General features: G+C 44.6%; 1 protein-coding gene across 2 annotated transcripts in view; it reads left to right on the forward strand.

Annotated features, from left to right (window-relative positions):
• LOC112218599 (sema domain, immunoglobulin domain (Ig), transmembrane domain (TM) and short cytoplasmic domain, (semaphorin) 4Ba) overlaps positions 1-20,934 on the forward strand; it is a 95,645-nt gene that overhangs the window by 48,826 nt on the left and 25,885 nt on the right. For both annotated transcript variants that reach the window (XM_024379516.2, XM_024379517.2), the window contains 6 exons: positions 14,041-14,201; positions 14,980-15,042; positions 15,619-15,717; positions 17,470-17,581; positions 17,888-18,004; positions 18,353-18,510. In XM_024379516.2, coding sequence (XP_024235284.1) covers positions 14,041-14,201; positions 14,980-15,042; positions 15,619-15,717; positions 17,470-17,581; positions 17,888-18,004; positions 18,353-18,510 — 710 coding nt within the window. The remainder of the gene's footprint in view (positions 1-14,040; positions 14,202-14,979; positions 15,043-15,618; positions 15,718-17,469; positions 17,582-17,887; positions 18,005-18,352; positions 18,511-20,934) is intronic.

Genomic DNA, 20,934 nt, shown 5'->3' on the forward strand with positions numbered 1-20,934 from the left:
TGATGATATTACTAGGTTAACTAGCTTGTCCTGCATTGCATATAATCAATGCGGCGCCTGTTAATTTATCATTGAATCACAGCCTATTTCAACTTCGCCAAACGGGTGATTTTAACGAAAGCGCATTGCTGAAAAAAGCACAATTGTTGCACAAATGTACCTAACCATAAACATCAATAGATTTCTTAAAATCAATACACAGAAGTATACATTTTTAATCCTGCATATTTAGTTAAAGGAAATGCATGTTAGCAGGAAATATTAACTAGGGAAATTGTGTCACCTCTTGCGTTCAGTGCGAGCAGAGTCCGGGTATATGCAGCAGTTTGGACCACCTGGCTGGTTGAGAACTGTGTGAAGACCATTTCTTCCTAACAAAGACCATAATTAATTTGCCAGAATTTTACATAATCATGACATAACATTGAAGGTTGTGCAATGTAACAGCAATATTTAGACTTTGGGTTGCCACCCGTTTGATAAAATACGGAACAGTTCTGTATTTCACTGAAAGAATAAACGTTTTGTTTTCAAAATCACACAAAAATTCCTAAGTGGACAGTTTGATTTCACAGAAGTGTGATTGACTTGGAGTTACATTGTGTTGTTTAAGTGTTCCCTTAATTTTTTTGAGCAGTGTATATAAGAAAATCATCCGATTAATCGGTATCGGCTTTTTTGGTCCTCCAATAATCGGTACCGGTATATGCGTTGAAAAAATCATAAATTGGTCGACCTCTAGTTTGCACCATGATAGATTGTTGGTGATGTGGACACCAAGGAACGTGCTTGGAGTTGTGCTTGGCCACGCAGTCGTGGGTAAACAGGGAGTACAGGAAGTGTCTAAGCACACACCCCTGAAGGGCCCCAGTGTTGAGGTTCAGTGTGGCAGATGTGTTGTTGTCTACTCTTACCACCTGGGGGCAGCCTGTCAGGACGTCCAGGATCCAGTTGCAGAGGGAGGTGTTTAGTACCAGGGTCCTTAGCTTAGTAATGAGCTTTGTGAGCAATATGGTGTTGAACGCTGAGCTGTAGTCAATGAACAGCATTCTCACATAGGTGTTCCTTTTGTCCAGGTGGGAAAGGGCAGTGTAGAGTGAGATTGAGATTGCGTCATCTGTGGATCTGTTGGGGTGGTATACGAATTGGTGTGGGTCTCGGGTTTCCGGGATGATGGTGTTGATGTGAGTCATGACCAGCCTTCCAAAGCACTTCATGGCTATGGATGTGAGTGCTATGGGGTGGTAGTCATTTAGGCAGGTTACCTTCGCTTTCTTGAGCAACGGGTCATTGTCCTGCTAGGTGAACCTTCGCCCCAGTCTGAGGTCCTGTGCGATCTGGAGCAGTTTTTCATCATGGATCTCTCTGTACTTTGCTCCGTTCATCTTTCCCTTGATCCTGACTAGTCTCCCAGTACCTGCCGCTGAAAACATCCCCACAGCATGATGCTGCCACCACCATGCTTCACCATAGGGATGGTGCCAGGTTTCCTCCAGACATGATGCTTGGCTTTCAGGCCAAAGTGTTCCATCTTGGTTTCATCAGACCAGAGAATCTTGTTTTGGATGGTCAGAGAGGCCTTTAGGTGCCTTTTGGCAAACTCCAAGCAGGCTGTCAGGTGCCTTTTACTGAGCAGTGGCTTCCGTCTTCCACTCTACCATAAAGGCCAGATTGGTGGAGGCTGCAGAGATGGTTGTTCCTCTGTAAGGTTCTCCCATTTCCACAGAGGAACTCTGGAGCTCTGTCAGAGTGACCTGCGGGTTCTTGGTCACCTCCCTGACCAAGATCCTTCTCCCCCGATTGCTCAGTTTGACTGGATGGCCAGCTCTAAGGAGAGCCTTGGTGGTTCCAAACTTCTTCCATTTAAGATTGACAGAGGCCACTGTGTTATTGGGGAACTTCAATGCTGCAAACATTTTTTGGTACTGTTCCCCAGATCTGTGCCTCAACACAATCCTGTCTCTGAGCTTTACGGACAATTCCTTTGACCGCATGGCTTGGTTTTTGCTCTGACATGCACTGTTAGCTAAGGGACCTTATATAGACAGGTGTGTGTGCCTTTCTAAATCATGTCCAATCAATTGGATTTACCTCAGGTGGACTCCAATCAAGTTGTAGCAACATCTCAAGGATGATCAATGGAAACAGGATGCACCTGAGCTCAATTTCGAGTCTCATAGCAAAGGGTCTGAATAAGATATTTCAGTTTTTATTTTTTATATATTTGCATAAAATTAAAGTCCAGTTTTTGCTTTGACATTAGGGGGTATTGTGTGTAGGTTGATGAGAATATAAAAAATAAACATTTTAGATTAAGGCTGTAACGTAACTAAATGTTGGAAAAGTCAAGGGGTCTGAATGCTTTCCGAATGCACTGTATCTACCTCAATTACCTCGTACCACTGTTGGGAAGGGTACGTAAGTAAGCATTTCACTGTTAGTCTACACCTGTTGTTTACAAAGATTGTGACAAATATGATTTGATTTGATAGAGAAATGAGAGGTGTGGAGATGTGAGATGAAAGTGCAGTGAGTGTGTCTGTTACAGGTGGAACAGAAGGACTCAGAGGCATATAAAAAAAACACCACTCAGGCCCTTATGATAGTCTCTCCTCTTTGGTCTGGCTGTGGTAAAACAATCTCACTGCCACCCACCACTTGTATTCTCCCTAACCTCTCTTTTAAACCCCACTATGACTTCACATTCCAAAGTTTATATCCTAATCCTCAATTAACCCCACTCACTCAACATACTCCCACTACAGACTCCACCCTCTCTGCAAAAGTTTAAAACAATGCATGCAATTTTAGTGTTTTTCATCTCTGTTATATGTGTTTGTTTCAGCTGCCTTGTTATTTAATTTGACTTCCTGGGCAGATACCTGTTATGCATGTGTTCAATAGGGACAGTTTTCTCCTATGGCTTTCACAGCACAGCCACAGCAGACGCTGTGCTAAATCCTAACCCCTCAAGGCACAAGAAAGCTATGGTCTCCAGAGACTGCTATACCAGCTCTGAAATACAGTAGCTGGGGCCTGAGCATCTGCTTGCAATTAGTTGTTACTGAGATATGGCCAAAGTGGCCTGTGTATATACATATTTTGGGTCAACTTAATGAAACCCCATAAGCTCTTGAATCTTGTGGAGGCCCTGTTCATTTATGTGGCTGTGCTATGTGCCTGTGCTATGGGGCTGTGCTATGGGGCTGTGCTATGTGCATGTGCTATGGGGCTGTGCTTTGTGCCTGTGCTATGGGGCTGTGGCTGTGCCTGTGCTATGGGGCTGTGGCTGTGCCTGTGCTATGGGGCTGTGGCTGTGCCTGTGCTATGGGGCTGTGGCTGTGCCTGTGCTATGGGGCTGTGCTTTGTGCCTGTGCTATGGGGCTGTGGCATGTGCCTGTGCTATGGGGCTGTGCCATGTGCTATGGGGCTGTGGCTGTGCTATAGGGCTGTGGCTGTGCTATAGGGCGGTGGCTGTGCTATAGGGGGTGGCTGTGCTATAGGGGGTGGCTGTGCTATAGGGTGGTGGCTGTACTATGGGGCTATGTCTGTGCTATGGGGCGGTGGCTGTGCTATGGGGCTATGCCTGTGCTATGGGGCTATGACTGTGCTATGGGGCTATGACTGTGTTATGGGGATGGGGCAATGGCTGTGCTATGGGGCTGTGCCTGTGCTATGGGGCTGTGCCTGTGCTATGGGGCTGTGCCTGTGCTATGGGGCGGTGCCTGTGCTATGGGGCGGTGGCTGTTCTATAGGACTGTGGCTGTGCTATGGGGCTGTGGCTGTGCTATGGGGCTATGACTGTGTTATGGGGATGTGGCAATGGCTGTGCTATGGGGAAGTGGCTGTGCTAGGGGGCGGTGGCTGTGCTATGGGGCTATGACTGTGTTATGGGGATGGGGCAATGGCTGTGCTATGGGGCTGTGCCTGTGCTATGGGGCTGTGCCTCTGCTATGGGGCGGTGCCTGTGCTACAGGGCGGTGGCTGTTCTATAGGACTGTGGCTGTGCTATAGGGCTGTGGCTGTGCTATGGGGCTGTGGGGCTATGACTGTGTTATGGGGATGTGGCAATGGCTGTGTGCTATGGGGAAGTGGCTGTGCTGGGGGCGGTGGCTGTGCTAGGGGGCGGTGGCTGTGCTAGGGGTCGGTGCCTGTGCTAGGGGGCGGTGCCTGTGCTAGGGGGCGGTGCCTGTGCTAGGGGGCGGTGCCTGTGCTAGGGGGCAGTGGGGCTGTTCTCAACTCTCTGCTGCTGATACACTTGTTCTGCCCTGCTTACAGTATGCTCAGCCCTTTTGTCCAAAGTGGCCTCCTGCCATAGAAGTCTCTTCATGATTCCCTCCACAGGAGAATCTAGGGCATGTTTCTAGACCTTCAAATGGTGCATCAGACGTCCCCTTCAAGATTGTTTTATAGCATTCTACTTGATTTCAGTGAAGAGGGATGAGATTGTTTCCAGGTCATCTGCTGGTATGGCAGGCACCAAATGAATGGCTGTTTGAACAGCAATAGTGAGCTGTCACTTATTTTCATCTATTTGCTCAAATAATGCAGGTCCTGAGTAGGAGAAAGGGTGATGATTTGAGTCATGGGAAAAGCATTCATTATGTTGAAATATGCTTTTCTCCTCCCTCTTTTCACCACTCAAGGCCTCTGTTAGGACACTGGTTTTGTTGTAAGATTTCTCAAACATACATAAACAGAATCTGGCCCTATTTAAAAGTGGTTCAGTCTGCTTGGCATTGTTCCTGTGCCATCCAGTGATGTGTACTGGAGATATACGGCTTGCCAGTGGCCATCACTGTTTCCCTCTAGTTCTACATCATTTACGTAAACAAGAACAACATGTGTCTCTAATAAGGAATGCAAACTTCAAACCCCTTACCCCACAGCTGAGAAAGCCGATACCCCTTCATAGGAAAGGCCATTTAGTGAATCAGGCTGTCGTAGTTGGATGTCCTACAAAATGAAGCACTTTGATCTCCCTGACTGAAGGACAGATTTACTCCACATTTGCCTTTTAGATAGGATGTTCTGTGCTTCTAATTAACTTTGTGCTGTTGGAACTCGGAGCCGTTGGGAAATCCGCTGCAACAAAATGTAGACTAGGGTTCCCTAAAAGCCCACATCATTAATTTGCCCCTAAATGGATTAGTGAACAGGGCAGGGTGGATATTACAATCCATTTAGCAGTGTCATTTGCAAAAATGACATTTAATTACATAATGATGCTAATGATCTCACATTGCTTACAGCTACCCGTGGTTGAGCCCCCCTCCCACTGCACCTTTATTGTGTTTTCTGCTGAAGGAGTGTGGTGTGTCCGTGTGGTGTGTCCGTGTGGTGTGTCCGTGTGGTGTGTCCGTGTGGTTTGGTGTGTGGGGTCAAACAGGAGATGCTCCCAGCCACACAAAGCTGCTCTCTCTGAGGGGGTGGGCTGGATGGAAGAAAGGAAGGAAGGAAGGATGGATGGATAGGGGCCTGGGAATAGCGATATGGTGCGAGAGCTGGCACACTCAGACAGGAAGAGAAAAGTGTGACTGGCAGCTGTGTCAGGGAGAGGCTGTGTCTTTCAGTCAGAGCCAGCAGGTTAAATAGGACTGTGTTGAATGTACTGTCTGTGAAACGGAGACTGGGAGCTGTGTCAGACAGAGGCTGTGTCTTTCAGTCAGAGCCAGCAGGTTAAATAGGACTGTGTTGAATGTACTGTCTGTGAAACGGAGACTGGGAGCTGTGTCAGGCAGAGGCTGTGTCTTTCAGTCAGAGCCAGCAGGTTAAATAGGACTGTGTTGAATGTACTGTCTGTGAAACGGAGACTGGGAGCTGTGATAGGAGAGAATGTTGTCCCTTAACTGAGTCTATCCAAATGAATGCTCAAAACAGTGACAAACCCTGAAGTGATCGTAGAAAAGTGTTGTGATCCTTTTAACAACCTCTGTCAATGCAGTTCAATAAATCAATCAATCAAATTTATTTATAAAGCCCTTCTTACCTCAGCTGATGTCACAAAGTGCTGTATAGGAACCCAGCCTAAAACCCCAAACAGCCAGCAATGCAGGTGTAGAAGCACGGTGGCTAGGAAAAACTCCCTAGAGAGGCCGAAACCTAGGAAGAAACCTAGAGAGGAACCAGGCTATGAAAGGTGGCCAATCCTCTTCTGGCTGTGCCAGGTGGAGATAATAACAGAACATGGCCAAGATGTTCAAATCTTCATAGATGACCAGCAGGGTCAAATAATAATCACAGTGGTTGTAGAGAGTGCAACTGCTCAGCACCTCAGGAGTAGAGGTCGACCGATTAATCGGAATGGCCGATTAATTAGGGCCGATTTCAAGTTTTCATAACAATCGGAAATCGGTATTTTCAGACACCGATTTGGCCATTAAAAAAAAAGATATACAGTGCCTTGCGAAAGTATTCGGCCCCCTTGAACTTTGCGACCTTTTGCCACATTTCAGGCTTCAAACATAAAGATATACAGTGCCTTGCGAAAGTATTCGGCCCCCTTGAACTTTGCGACCTTTTGCCACATTTCAGGCTTCAAACATAAAGATATAAAACTGTATTTTTTTGTGAAGAATCAACAACAAGTGGGACACAATCATGAAGTGGAACGACATTTATTGGATATTTCAAACTTTTTTAACAAATCAAAAACTGAAAAATTGGGCGTGCAAAATTATTCAGCCCCTTTACTTTCAGTGCAGCAAACTCTCTCCAGAAGTTCAGTGAGGATCTCTGAATGATCCAATGTTGACCTAAATGACTAATGATGATAAATACAATCCACCTGTGTGTAATCAAGTCTCCGTATAAATGCACCTGCACTGTGATAGTCTCAGAGGTCCGTTAAAAGCGCAGAGAGCATCATGAAGAACAAGGAACACACCAGGCAGGTCCGAGATACTGTTGTGAAGAAGTTTAAAGCCGGATTTGGATACAAAAAGATTTCCCAAGCTTTAAACATCCCAAGGAGCACTGTGCAAGCGATAATATTGAAATGGAAGGAGTATCAGACCACTGCAAATCTACCAAGACCTGGCCGTCCCTCTAAACTTTCAGCTCATACAAGGAGAAGACTGATCAGAGATGCAGCCAAGAGGCCCATGATCACTCTGGATGAACTGCAGAGATCTACAGCTGAGGTGGGAGACTCTGTCCATAGGACAACAATCAGTCGTATATTGCACAAATCTGGCCTTTACGGAAGAATGGCAAGAAGAAAGCCATTTCTTAAAGATATCCATAAAAAGTGTCATTTAAAGTTTGCCACAAGCCACCTGGGAGACACACCAAACATGTGGAAGAAGGTGCTCTGGTCAGATGAAACCAAAATTGAACTTTTTGGCAACAATGCAAAACGTTATGTTTGGCGTAAAAGCAACACAGCTCATCACCCTGAACACACCATCCCCACTGTCAAACATGGTGTTGGCAGCATCATGGTTTGGGCCTGCTTTTCTTCAGCAGGGACAGGGAAGATGGTTAAAATTGATGGGAAGATGGATGGAGCCAAATACAGGACCATTCTGGAAGAAAACCTGATGGAGTCTGCAAAAGACCTGAGACTGGGACAGAGATTTGTCTTCCAACAAGACAATGATCCAAAACATAAAGCAAAATCTACAATGGAATGGTTCAAAAATAAACATTTCCAGGTGTTAGAATGGCCAAGTCAAAGTCCAGACCTGAATCCAATCGAGAATCTGTGGAAAGAACTGAAAACTGCTGTTCACAAATGCTCTCCATCCAACCTCACTGAGCTCGAGCTGTTTTGCAAGGAGGAATGGGAAAAAATTTCAGTCTCTCGATGTGCAAAACTGATAGACATACCCCAAGCGACTTACAGCTGTAATCGCAGCAAAAGGTGGCGCTACAAAGTATTAACTTAAGGGGGCTGAATAATTTTGCACGCCCAATTTTTCAGTTTTTGATTTGTTAAAGTTTGAAATATCCAATAAATGTCGTTCCACTTCATGATTGTGTCCCACTTGTTGTTGATTCTTCACAAAAAAAATACAGTTTTATATCTTTATGTTTGAAGCCTGAAATGTGGCAAAAGGTCGCAAAGTTCAAGGGGGCCGAATACTTTCGCAAGGCACTGTATATATATTTTTAAAAATTGCACCTTTATTTAACTAGGCAAGTCAGTTAAGAACACATTCTTATTTTCAATGACGGCCTTGGAACGGTGGGTTAACTGCCTTGTTCAGGGGCAGAACGACAGATATTTACCTTGTCAGCTCGGGGATTCAATCTTGCAACCTTACAGTTAACTAGTCCAATGCTCTAACCACCTGCCTCTCATTGCACTCCACGAGGAGCCTACCTATTATGCGAATGCAGTAAAAAGCCAAGGTAAGTTGCTAGCTAGAATTAAACTTATCTTATAAAAAACAATCAATCAATCATAATCACTAGTTAACTACACATGGTTGATGATATTATTAGTTTATCTAGCGTGTCCTGCGTTGCAAAAATCGATGCAGTGCGCATTCGTGGAAAAAGGACTGTCGTTGCTCCAACCTGTACCTAACCATAAACATCAATGCCTTTCTTAAAATCAATACACAGAAGTATATATTTTTAAACCTGCATATTTAGCTACAAGAAATACAGGTTAGCAGGCAATATTAACCAGGTGAAATTATGTCACTTCTCTTGCGTTCATTGCACGCAGAGTCAGGGTGTATGCAATAATAATAAATGTCTTGTTTTTGAAATGATAGTTTCTGGATTTGACCATATTAATGACCTAAGGCTGGTATTTCTGTGTGTTATTATGTTATAATTAAGTCTATGATTTGATATTTGATAGAGCAGTATGACTGAGCGGTGGTAGGCAGCAGCAGGCTCGTAAGCATTCATTCAAACAGCACTTTCTTGCCTTTTGCCAGCAGCTCTTCGCAATGCTTCAAGCTGTTTATGACTTCAAGCCTATCAACTACCGAGATTAGGCTGGTGTTACCGATGTGAAATGACTAGCTAGTTAGCAGTGTGCTCGCTAATAGCGTTTCAAACATCACTCGCTCTGAGACTTGGAGTAGTTGTTCCCCTTGCTCTGCAAGGGCCGCGGATTTTGTGGAGCGATGGGTAACGCTGCTTCGAGGGCTGTTGTCGATGTGTTCCTGGTTCGAGCCCAGGTAGCAGTGAGGAGAGGGACGGAAGCTATACTGTTACACTGGCAATACTAAAGTGCCTATAAGAACATCCAATAGTCAAAGGTATATGGAATACAAATGGTAGAGAGAGAAATAGTCCTATAAATACTATATTAACTATAACCTAAAACCTCTTACCTTGGAATATTGAAGTCTCATGTTAAAAGGAACCACCAGCTTTCATATGTTCTCATGTTCTGAGCAAGTGACTTAAACGTTAGTTTTTTTACATGGCACATATTGCACTTTTACTTTCTTCTCCAACACTTTGTTTTTGCATTATTTAAACAAAATTGAACATGTTTCATTATTTATTTGAGGCTAAATTGATTTTTATTGATGTATTATATTAAGTTAAAATAAGTGTTCATTCAGTATTGTTGTAATTGTCATTATTACAAATAAAAATAAATATCGTCCAAGTAATCGGTACGGTTTATTGGTCCTCCAATAATCGGTATCGGCGTTGAAAAATCATAATCGGTCGACCTCTACTCAGGAGCAAATGTCAGTTGGCTTTTGAGAGAGAGAGAGAGACACACACAGAGAGACACACACACACACACACACACACACACACACACAGAGACACACACACAGAGAGAGAGAGAGACACACACACAGAGAGAGAGACAGACAGACGGACAGCCAGACAGACAGACAGACACACACTAGGTGTGCAGAGAGAGAGACAGACACACATACACACACAGAGAGAGAGAGAGAGAGAGAGAGCGAGAGAGAAAGAGAGACACATACACACACAGAGAGAGAGACACACACACACACAGAGAGAGAGACACACACACAGAGAGAGAGAGACACACACACACACACACAGAGACACACACACACACAGAGAGACACAAAGAGACACACGCACACACACACACACACACACACACACACAGAGACACACACACAGAGAGAGAGAGAGACACACACACAGAGAGAGAGACAGACAGACGGACAGCCAGACAGACAGACAGACACACACTAGGTGTGCAGAGAGACAGACAGACACACATACACACACAGAGAGAGAGAGAGAGAGAGAGAGCGAGAGAGAAAGAGAGACACATACACACACAGAGAGAGAGACACACACACACACAGAGAGAGAGACACACACACACAGAGAGAGAGACACACACACACACACACAGAGACACACACACACACAGAGAGACACAAAGAGACACACGCACACACACACACACACAGAGACAGACACACACACACTAGGTGCGCAGAGAGAGACAGACACACACACACACACACACACACACACAGAGAGAGCGACAGATTGAAGTTGGAGCAGCAGATCGACCAGGTGGACTGGGGACAGCAAAGAGTCATCAGGCCAGGTAGTCCTGAGGCATGGTCCTAGGGTTCAGGTCCTCTGAGAGGGAGAATTAAAGAGAGCATACTTAAATTCACACAGGACACCGGATAAGACAGGAGAAATACTCCAGATATAACAGACTGACCCTAGCCCCCCGACACAAACTATTGCAGCATAAATACTCGAGGCTGAGACAGGAGGGGTCGGGAGATGCTGTGTGACCCCGTCCAACGATACCCCCGGACAGGACCAATCAGGCAAGATATAACCCAACCCACTTTGCCAAGGCACAGCCCCCAGACCACTAGAGGGATATCTTCAACCACCAACTTACCATCCTGAGACAAGGCCGAGTATAGCCCACGAAGATCTCCCCCATGGCACGAACCCAAGGGGGGGCGCCATCCCGGACAGGAAGATGACATCAGTGACTCCACCCACTCAAGTGACGCAACCCTCCTAGGGACGGCATGGAAGAGCACCAGTAAGCCAGTGACTCAGCCCCTGTAATAGGGTTAGAGGCAGAGAATCCCAGTGGAGAGAGGGGAACCGGCCAGGCAGAGACAGCAAGGGCGGTTTGTTGCTCCAGTGCCTTTCCGTTCACCTTCACACTCCTGGGCCAGACTACACTCAATCATATGACCCACTGAAGAGATGAGTCTTCAATAAAGACTTAAAAGTGGAGACCAAGTCTGCATCTCTCACATGGGTAGGCAGACCATTCCATAAAAATGGAGCTCTATAGGAGAAAGCCCTGTCTCCAGCTGTTTGCTAAGAAATTCTAGGGACAGTAAGGAGGCCTGTGTCTTGTGACCGTAGCATACCTGTAGGTATGTACGGCAGGACCAAATCGGAAAGATAGGTAGGAGCAAGCCAATGTAATTCTTTGTAGATTAGCAGTAAAACCTTGAAGTCAGCCCTAGCCTTAGCAGGAAGCCAGTGTAGAGAGGCTAGTACTGGAGTAACATGATCACGCGTTGTTAGCCTAGACTAGATAGCTATGTCTCCTCTCCAACGAAAGTGTATTGCTATTTGAACCAAGCCTCTATTAGCTTGGTTTCTGCTGTTTGACTAAATGAGATGTCCCTTTGATAAAAGCAGTGTATTACTATGGGTTGCCGGGGGCAGGACTGCAGGGTAGGGGAGGGGTAAGGTGCTCGACAAGGCGAGGGTAAACTAGTTATGATATGTTGTGCCTCTTCACTCATTACAACGTTCCCACTTGCCTGCCCTCCCTAACACCCTCTCCCCCTGTAGCTACGGCAGACACCCCCCACTCTCCACATCTCCAACAGACACTAGCAGCTCTTGAGTGCTTCTGCTTCCTCTGAACACAAACCAGGTCAGGGCTCTTCTCTTCCCAGATTACACTACAGCACAGCGTTTCCATGGCTGCCTGCGTTGTCATGGGAGTCAACCTCAGATGCTCTAACAACAATGGAGTGGAGTTTGTCTGAAATTGACTATGGTCTCTGTCTGTCTGTCTGTCTGTCGAGGGACCTGTCTGTCTGTGGAGGGCCCTGTAATGGAGACCTGGGGGAGACAGTCTAGAGACTGACTGAAAGACTGACTGACCAGCAACTATTCCAGTTCACTTTTGTAGTCCTATGGCTATAAATTATATTTTGTCCCTTTTGAGATCAGCAATCCAGTTATCTTTAGCTCCTAAACGATGCCATTGTAATAGCATCTTTAAACAGAATCCTTAACAGCAGCACCAGTACATTCTGGCAGACAGACAGACTCTTCTGATTAATAAGGCACTAATCCCGTCGTTGGAGTGTAAATACACTTTTTGTTTCTCCCACTTCTAAATGGTTTTCAGTACAATATATATTTATTATATATTGCATTATATCTTTATCTGCTGTATTTGTCCTTCTTTGTCTTGATCATTTTTTGTTCCAGATGAACTGATGTTATTTAGCACTCTTCAAATAAAAGTTGCCCTTTTTTTTACAGCTCTCCTCACAGCTGCACTTCTTCGTCCAAAAGCCTCACATTCCATATGCTACAGTTTCCTGGAAACGTGTTGAATTGCTGAAAACTGTGATACATTTTTATAGGTACATTTTTTTTGGATCGGCCCATATTATTATCTTGGATTTATGAGCAATGATTTTGGTTTATTCCAAGGATAATTCATCAATGCAAGCCATCTTATGCATGAAAATAATTTTCTTCTGGGCACACAGATCCTTGTAATATTGACCACAATGTCATGGAATGGGCAGACATGTATAGCCTAACAGTACTCAACAACGCTGTGTGCAAACCTCATCACTGCAGCTTGATACAATGGAAATAGAAACCTGACTAAATGACTGGCTGAAATTATGAAAATAAATGCTCACACTACTAAACCCAGATGGATTCTCTTAATGGTACACAATTACCCGCCTCATTGTGTCTCCCTCAGCAGTGTTCAGAGAATATGACAGTGGTGGTCTGACTCAAGAGAGAAATTGTATAGATATCCTCCTCTGTGGAAATCCCTCTAAGCCCTTGTTTTGGTTCAAGCTCCAGCATTTGTCTTTGCATGGGTAAATCACCGTTACATTTGCCCAAAGCTCTGAGGAAAGAGAGGAAAGAAGGAGGAGAGAGGGAAGGGAAGGAAAGGAGGGGAGAGGGGAGGAAAGGAGGCGAGAGAGAAGGAAGACGAAGGAAAGGAGAGAGAGGAAATGGCTCACTAGCATGAAGCAGCACTATACTGATCAAATATGATCAAATATTAAAATGTGTTTCTGTATTGAAAGGTAGAGGTAGGACTACTGTATCTTCTCTGATAAGCTAAAACTATAAATCTTGCGTTGCGAATGTATAGCATAGACTCAGTAGTTCATGTCGAGTCTGCAAATGTATTGATTGAAATGTATTCAAGTCTTTGGGTTGAGTGATGTCTTCAGAGAATCACTTAGTAGGCATTTATATACAGTAGCATATGTTTTCATGGCAAAATGTTCTCCCATGTTGTTTATTCTTGGACTGGCCAGCTCAGAAGACCTCCACTCTGCAACAATGTGCTGAATGTGGAGCTTTCGGCTTAGAGAGGGAGTCAATGATGTGGCTGCAGGCAGAGGGTGGGCTTTTGAAGGGGTGTCAAGATAGCGAGAAAGATAGGGAGCTGGCTTTCGCTCTCTTTCTGCAGCCCTCTCCAGAGGTGATGAGAGAGGGTGACAGGACTGGAGGCTGAGCACACACACACACTCCTCCAGCTGCTGCTTTTAGTCCTGTGGTTGGGTCATTTTTATTTCTTATTATGAGCTCAGGAGGCCAGGCTCTGTCCATCTCTCCTATTGTAGCTCCCCTGTAGGGATGGAGTCAGCAGAAAGAGAGCCTGCTAGGCCAGACAAGGTTGTTGTCATGGGAGCAGAGAGCACATGCATACACAAACAAAATAACACAGACATTATTACTATTTTGATGTAAAAATTATTGTCCAGGTAAATCTGTTAATGCTTTCTAGGGGCTCATATTGCAGTAGAACATTCAGTTTGTTAATATTTCTTCTCCTCTTTCTGTTTTTTCTCTCCTCAGATGCAAATGAGAGGTCAACCAAGAGATTCTCTGTGGATGGGGTCTTCAATTATACCTCTCTGCTCCTCAGTAAGGAAGATAACATGCTCTATGTTGGAGCACGAGAGGAGCTCTTCGCCCTCAACCTCTCTGATATCAGCAGAGTCAAGCTACAACGTAATGTAAGTGGGCACGAGTGTGTGTCTGTGTGTTTTGAGAGACATTCAAGAGGTAGCCTATTTTTCATAAGTAATGGATATTAGACATAGTCATAATTGATACTATTTCTGTGCAGTAAACACATTTCATCTGGGAGTATGCTTCAAAACGGATAATCCATCTGCATAATAAAATAAGTATCGACATGGCATTTGAATGACACCTGTTAATAATGACCTCATATAGTGGAGGTGGTTTGGGACTTGACCTTCCGCCTGGCCACCACCTCAGCTCACCACAGTAAGTCTAAACATAGTGCAAATCAAAGTAGACACAACAGCCCAGCGGCCCTAGCTGAACGATTGAAACATATTTGTTTGTGTTTCTAGAGGTGGAATGTAATACCCTCGGCTCTCAGATACACTTCACAACAGTGTTGTATTGTGGTGTTTCTCTGTGTGCATGAACAGTAACCGTGAGTCAGGGTGAGGATGTGTGGAATTATATCATGTACATGGTTGGTGTATAACATCTTGTGTACACTGCTATTTTTGACAATGTTCTACAGTAATATATATATATATATATATATATGCCATTTAGCAGACGCTTTTATCCAAAGCAGCTTACAGTCATGCGCGTGCAGATTTGACGTATGATTAGTACCGGGTATCAAACCCACTATCCTGACGTTGCAAGCGTCATGCTCTACCAACTAAGCTACAGAGGACCACAGCTGTGTTCTTTACAGCTCTGTGCTGTGTCTTTGTGATGTATGTTGACACTTCCCCTCTCCTCTAGCTGACATGGAGCACTCATGAGAGGAAGAGAGATGAGTGCAGTTTCAAGGGCAAAGACCTACAGGTGAGCACATTGCGCTGTATTTGTGGAACTAAAGTGGCAATGTTTACGCTTCCATGCCAGTTCTCAAGCTCGTTTTGTGCCGTAGTACTGAAAATGAACTGCCAGTAGCAATGGAACTTTCCATTTAAGTTGTACATTTCCATTCAGTAGTGATGGCCTGTGTACATGTTTTATAGCCAGACAAATTGCTATGCATCCCATCTAAGCAACCCCTCTGTGATGTTAGAGAAACCTCAATACTGTGGGAAGTACAGCATAATATCAGATGGCAACATTGTATGATTGATTCCTGGTTTGATTGATGGGTTGGGGGACAAAGGCTCATAGACCAGGATCTTGAAGAAGACACTAATCAGTGTTCTGTGTGAGACAGTCACTCAGACATTTGGGACACTGCTAGCAACAGGCCTCCCAGGCTATTTGAAAGCAATTAATTCTGGTAATGTGGAAATATGCTTGGAGGGTCACCCAATGAGCTACTCCACTCAACTTGAGGAACTTTCCCTCCAGAATGGTTTGTTGGAACCTATGAGTCATATTAACGATGCTCTCTCCTCTCCTGTGTCTTTAATGCAGACTGATTGCTTCAATTACATCAAGATTTTACTGCGTGTGAACAGTACCCATCTATACGTGTGTGGAACCTACGCCTTCAGTCCAATCTGTGCGTACATAGTAAGTGTGTGTTTGATTTCTTAGCATACAGTTCCACCATGCCTGTGTGCTGTGGAGAGAACCACCATGCCTGTGTGCTGTAGAGAAAACCACCATGCCTGTGTGTTGTAGAGAGAACCACCATGTCTGTGTGCTGTAGAGAGAACCACCATGCCTGTGTGCTGTAGAGAGAACCACCATGCCTGTGTGTGGTAGAGAGAACCACCATGCCTGTGTGCTGTAGAGAGAACCACCATGCCTGTGTGCTGTAGAGAGAACCACCATGCCTGTGTGCTGTAGAGAGAACCACCATGCCTGTGTGCTGTAGAGAGAACCACCATGCCTGTGTGCTGTAGAGAGAACCACCATGCCTGTGTGCTGTAGAGAAACCACCATGCCTGTGTGTTGTAGAGAGAACCACCATGCCTGTGTGTTGTAGAGAGAACCACCATGCCTGTGTGTTGTAGAGAGAACCACCATGCCTGTGTGTTGTAGAGAGAACCACCATGCCTGTGTGTTGTAGAGAGAACCACCATGCCTGTGTGTTGTAGAGAGAACCACCATGCCTGTGTGTTGTAGAGAGAACCACCATGCCTGTGTGTTGTAGAGAGAACCACCATGCCTGTGTGTTGTAGAGAGAACCACCATGCCTGTGTGTTGTAGAGAGAACCACCATGCCTGTGTGTTGTAGAGAGAACCACCATGCCTGTGTGTTGTAGAGAGAACCACCATGCCTGTGTGCTGTAGAGAGAACCACCATGCCTGTGTGCTGTAGAGAGAACCACCATGCCTGTGTGCTGTAGAGAGAACCACCATGCCTGTGTGCTGTAGAGAGAACCACCATGCCTGTGTGTTGTAGAGAGAACCACCATGCCTGTGTGCTGTAGAGAGAACCACCATGCCTGTGTGTTGTGGAGAGAACCACCATGCCTGTGTGCTGTAGAAAGATGTAATTAGTCATGTAATTCACTCTGTCAATCAAGGTACAGCTTTTCTTCTCTATTTTATAGTATTTCCCCCTGGAGACAGCATTTTATTTCTCCTCAAATCAGTGTATTCCAATTTGACCCCTTACAGATGTTTAGTGAGCATGAGTGGCTCTGAGTTGTGTGAAGACGTTTTAGAACAGGAAGTGCATCTTTAAATGTGTTCAGCTGATGGAGCAGACAGGTCTCTGAGGCCATGCAGAATAACATTGACATTTCCATTTAGAAATATTGACAGTCAAAGAACATCTCAAATCCCCTCTGCAATAATTCAGTATGGGAGAGAAAACATTAAGGGAGGAGGGAAAGTCTCTTGGCAGAACTTTAGGTTGTGAACCAGAATTCCTGAGCGTTTCCTCCTCCCAAGTCTCCCTTCTTATCAAAACCACTGAGTCTCAGCCCACACAGAGAGATATGCAGTACTTTATACAGACAGTCATGTCCATCCCTTCTCTAAGCAGCCCTCCTCATCTTCCCCATCACCAGATCATTTCTAAATGGAATCATATAATAACATTTACTTAAATAGAGATACTGTTTATCAAGTGTGTCTCTGTAGTATTGGGTAGTAACAAGCCCTTTTTGCATTGTGACCACACAATGTGACAACCACGTTTCCAAACAACCCTGGTTTGAACCACCCCAAAGGGACCAGCTGCGACCAACCAGTGTTTCCCTCCCCATCATTTGGGCCATAGTGCAGTTGAGAACACTGGCCAGAGGGCAGTGGTCAGTGTAGATTACAGCCCTATATTTCCTCAAGTCTCTCTCTCTCTGTCCTCTCCAGAACACAGCTGACTTCACTCTGGTGAGGAGCCAGACTGGGGAGATAGTGACAGAGGATGGACGCGGCCGCTGCCCTTTCAACCCTGAGTACAAGTCCACTGCCATCATGGCTGGTAGGTACACTATAGGGGTCACTTATTTACTGTCATGGAAATATGTTTGGCTTCCATAAGACTGAGTACACAATACATACTGTATACAATACAATATATACATAAACATAATAGACAACACATTGTTGACATACTTAATTATAGATTCATCAATGATAAAGTTGGAATGTATCTTACAAGAGTTCATTCTTGTGTGTTCCGTACTGTAAACATATTAGGAGACAGCGCTTTGATTTTAGATTCAAGGCTCCTTGTCTCCTGGTCCAGATATTGTTTGTCTTCATCTTGTTCTTCCTTGCATTATAGATGGAGAGCTGTATGCTGGGACGGTCAGTAATTTCCAAGGAAATGAACCTATTATTTACAAGAGCCTGGGCCAAGGCGCTGCCCTAAAAACAGAAAACTCCTTGAACTGGCTTCAGGGTAAGTTCAGGTCTTCAGGCAGCTAGCTCTCCTGTAGCAGCTTCATGCCATGCACTAATGTTGTATACGTCACTGATAAACATGGATAAACAGTTTCCCCCTAAACATACGCAATCAGTATTTGAAGACCTCAGGCTGGACATGATGAATTAAAATGACCATAGCTCTGAAAAAATATATGTGCTCCCATGGTATTTTGTCCATTTCAACATGCAGAAGTTATCAGAATTCCTGTTCCAAAATTACTGAATCGCCAGAAGACGTGAATTGTAAAAGGCATGTCCATGTCTTAGAACACATGGTTCTAGGTTGACATTTCACCCTGTGGTTACGTTGTTGTTCCTCCAGACCCAGCCTTTGTGGGCTCTGCCTACATTCAGGAGAGCCTGCCCAAAGGCAACCCGGTGGGCGACGACGATAAGATTTACTTCTTCTTCAGCGAAGCGGGAAAGGAGTTTGAATTCTTTGACAACACCATTGTATCGCGCATCGCTCGCGTGTGTAAGGTGAGTGACGCTTCAACGGAGATGGCCTATCTAAAGTGTCTTTCCCCCTTGAGCAAGGCTCTCAGCAACGCCACACATTTCCACACCATTTATTGGAAGCTATCAGAGCGGGAGAAGGGTGTGTCAGTTCATGTGTGTGTGCATACTTCTGTGTGGTGTGTTCATGTGTGTGTGTGAGGTGAGGGATTTAAGGGTGGGAGGGAGTCGTTTTGTTCACAGGTTTGTCTGGGAGGGACACAGGCTTGTGTTACAGAAAACCATTCCTCCTGTGAGTTCTCTCTGTTTGGGCCCTTCTCTCCACATCTCCTGCTCCACTCCTCCACTCCACTCTTATCACATTTCAGCGATCATTAGCATTCAGCCTGGATTCACAGCAGACCTAAAATGGCTTCTCCTTTTCCACTTTTTTTCCTACACCAACCTGCAGACAAAGGTGTGTTGTACTGGAGGAAGCTCTGCAGGATAGACACTAGCTGGCACAGCCACAAAGTCATAAAATCAAACCTTAACCACACTGCTAACCTTATGGCTAACCCTAACATTAAATTAACAAAAATCAATTTTTACGATATAGCCGATTTTGACTTTGCCGCTGGCCCATCTAGTGGAAATCGCTCAGCTCGGCCTCCAGGACAAGATTCATCCCGGTAAACGTCAACCTGCTCATTAGATAGATGCACTACAAGCAGCTGAAATATTAAATATTCTAGTATTTTAACCTAAAAGGAATGGTTTCCAATCAGTCTAAACATGAACCTCATTTACTGTCTGTGACCGAGAATCTCAACCTTAATTTGACAGCATGGTCATGGCCTCTTCTTTATCACAGCTGTAGTATGGCCAATCCATCCAAAGAAAGTGTGAAATACTAGATGACAGTTTTATAGTATCCACCCCTCCTTCCAGGCTTTGCATTTCCAGCAGTCAATCTTCAGGGAAAGCTGGCTGCTGATGTGTGTCTTTCAACAGTGCATTTCTTAGCTTTTTAATTTTATAAAGAGATAAGCAGTACCATTGAGCAGTACCATTGAGTGAGGGACACACAGTGAAGGGAGGAGCTGTGTGACTGAGCCCAAGGCTCCTGCAGACAGCACCTTGTCATCCTTCATATAGCAAATGAGCGTAATGAATCTACCAACGCCCATTATCAAACTTCATTAGAAAATATTAACCATGTGGATACGTGAAACAGAGCTCTACTTTGGGGCCAGCTCACAAGTCATTTTCAATTGCATCTGTGCCTTTTAAATGTAATTCTCTCCTTCACCACACGGGCACTAAACTCATTTAAACAGAGGAATGGTTTTTTGCACTTTAAGAGGCTCCATACGTAGCAGTTCCAATGGAGGGATATTTTTACTCGTTTATATTTTTCAAACAGGTAGTAGACAGGCTGAGACAGCTCCTAGTAATAGAATTTTGACGACTCAAGGTGCCTATCCATTCCAGGCTCTGCAGGCTGAAAGCTGAAAGGCTTCTCTACAGTAACTGTCTATCTGCAGGTGTTTGTCTTGACACTGAGTGACATTCAGATGGACACCAGTCAGTCTGCCACTGGCAGAGTGAGGCTGCAGGACACACCCTTCCTTCTCCTCTGAAATAAAACACAGGGTGGTGGTGGGCAGGTCAGCTGTCAATCACAGGGTAGGTTTGAACTCCGAGTACAGAGTATCTTAGCTCCTGGTTTTTCTTATCCTCACCCCATACAAGCCACTATAGTGTGTATGTTAGAGAGTTCCCCTTTAAAAGCTTTAGGTTTGGGTCGTGCAATATGTGTTGGTGAAACTGTAGAAAGTGTACCAGGGACTTTCTATAAACTAGGGTACCAGTGAGGATTTCCTACAATGTGCAACTTGTTACAGCTGTTGATGAGTCCAATGATAATCATTTTCTCATGTCATTACATTAAGATTTAAGGAGGGATCATAGCTATATTCAATACAATTCAAGAGTTGATGTAATACCTATGTTTAACCCTTTATCTTGGTTGGTCATGGTTCTTGATGAAATCATGTGACATAAACCCTTACTTTTCTGACCTTGCATTTATGGCAGTGTAAGTTGTCATTATATTAAGCATTAATCAGTTAAATTAGACATTGAACTTGAACCCTTTAAGAATCCTGGATCTAGCTGTCAGACAGTTTTTGTATAGAGGATTGCTGTGTAACTACGTAACATATTCGTGTGTCCTTATGTTATGGGGTGAAAACTGTTTTCATGAGCGCACAAATACAAAATATTGTATGACTTGCAAAATGGAATGCTTCTAACAGAAAGAGTCACCTTACCTTGATACTGAAAACCTAAATCGATACCGTCATTAACGTGGTTCTTCAATAATTATGCATAATACTTGTTGGATGCGTATTTGGTGTCCAGCTAATTAGTTATGTTGTGATACATCATACATCATCATCTGAT

Source organism: Oncorhynchus tshawytscha, linkage group LG19, assembly GCF_018296145.1.
Source record: "Oncorhynchus tshawytscha isolate Ot180627B linkage group LG19, Otsh_v2.0, whole genome shotgun sequence".
In the NCBI taxonomy this organism is placed as follows: Eukaryota; Metazoa; Chordata; class Actinopteri; order Salmoniformes; family Salmonidae; genus Oncorhynchus; species Oncorhynchus tshawytscha.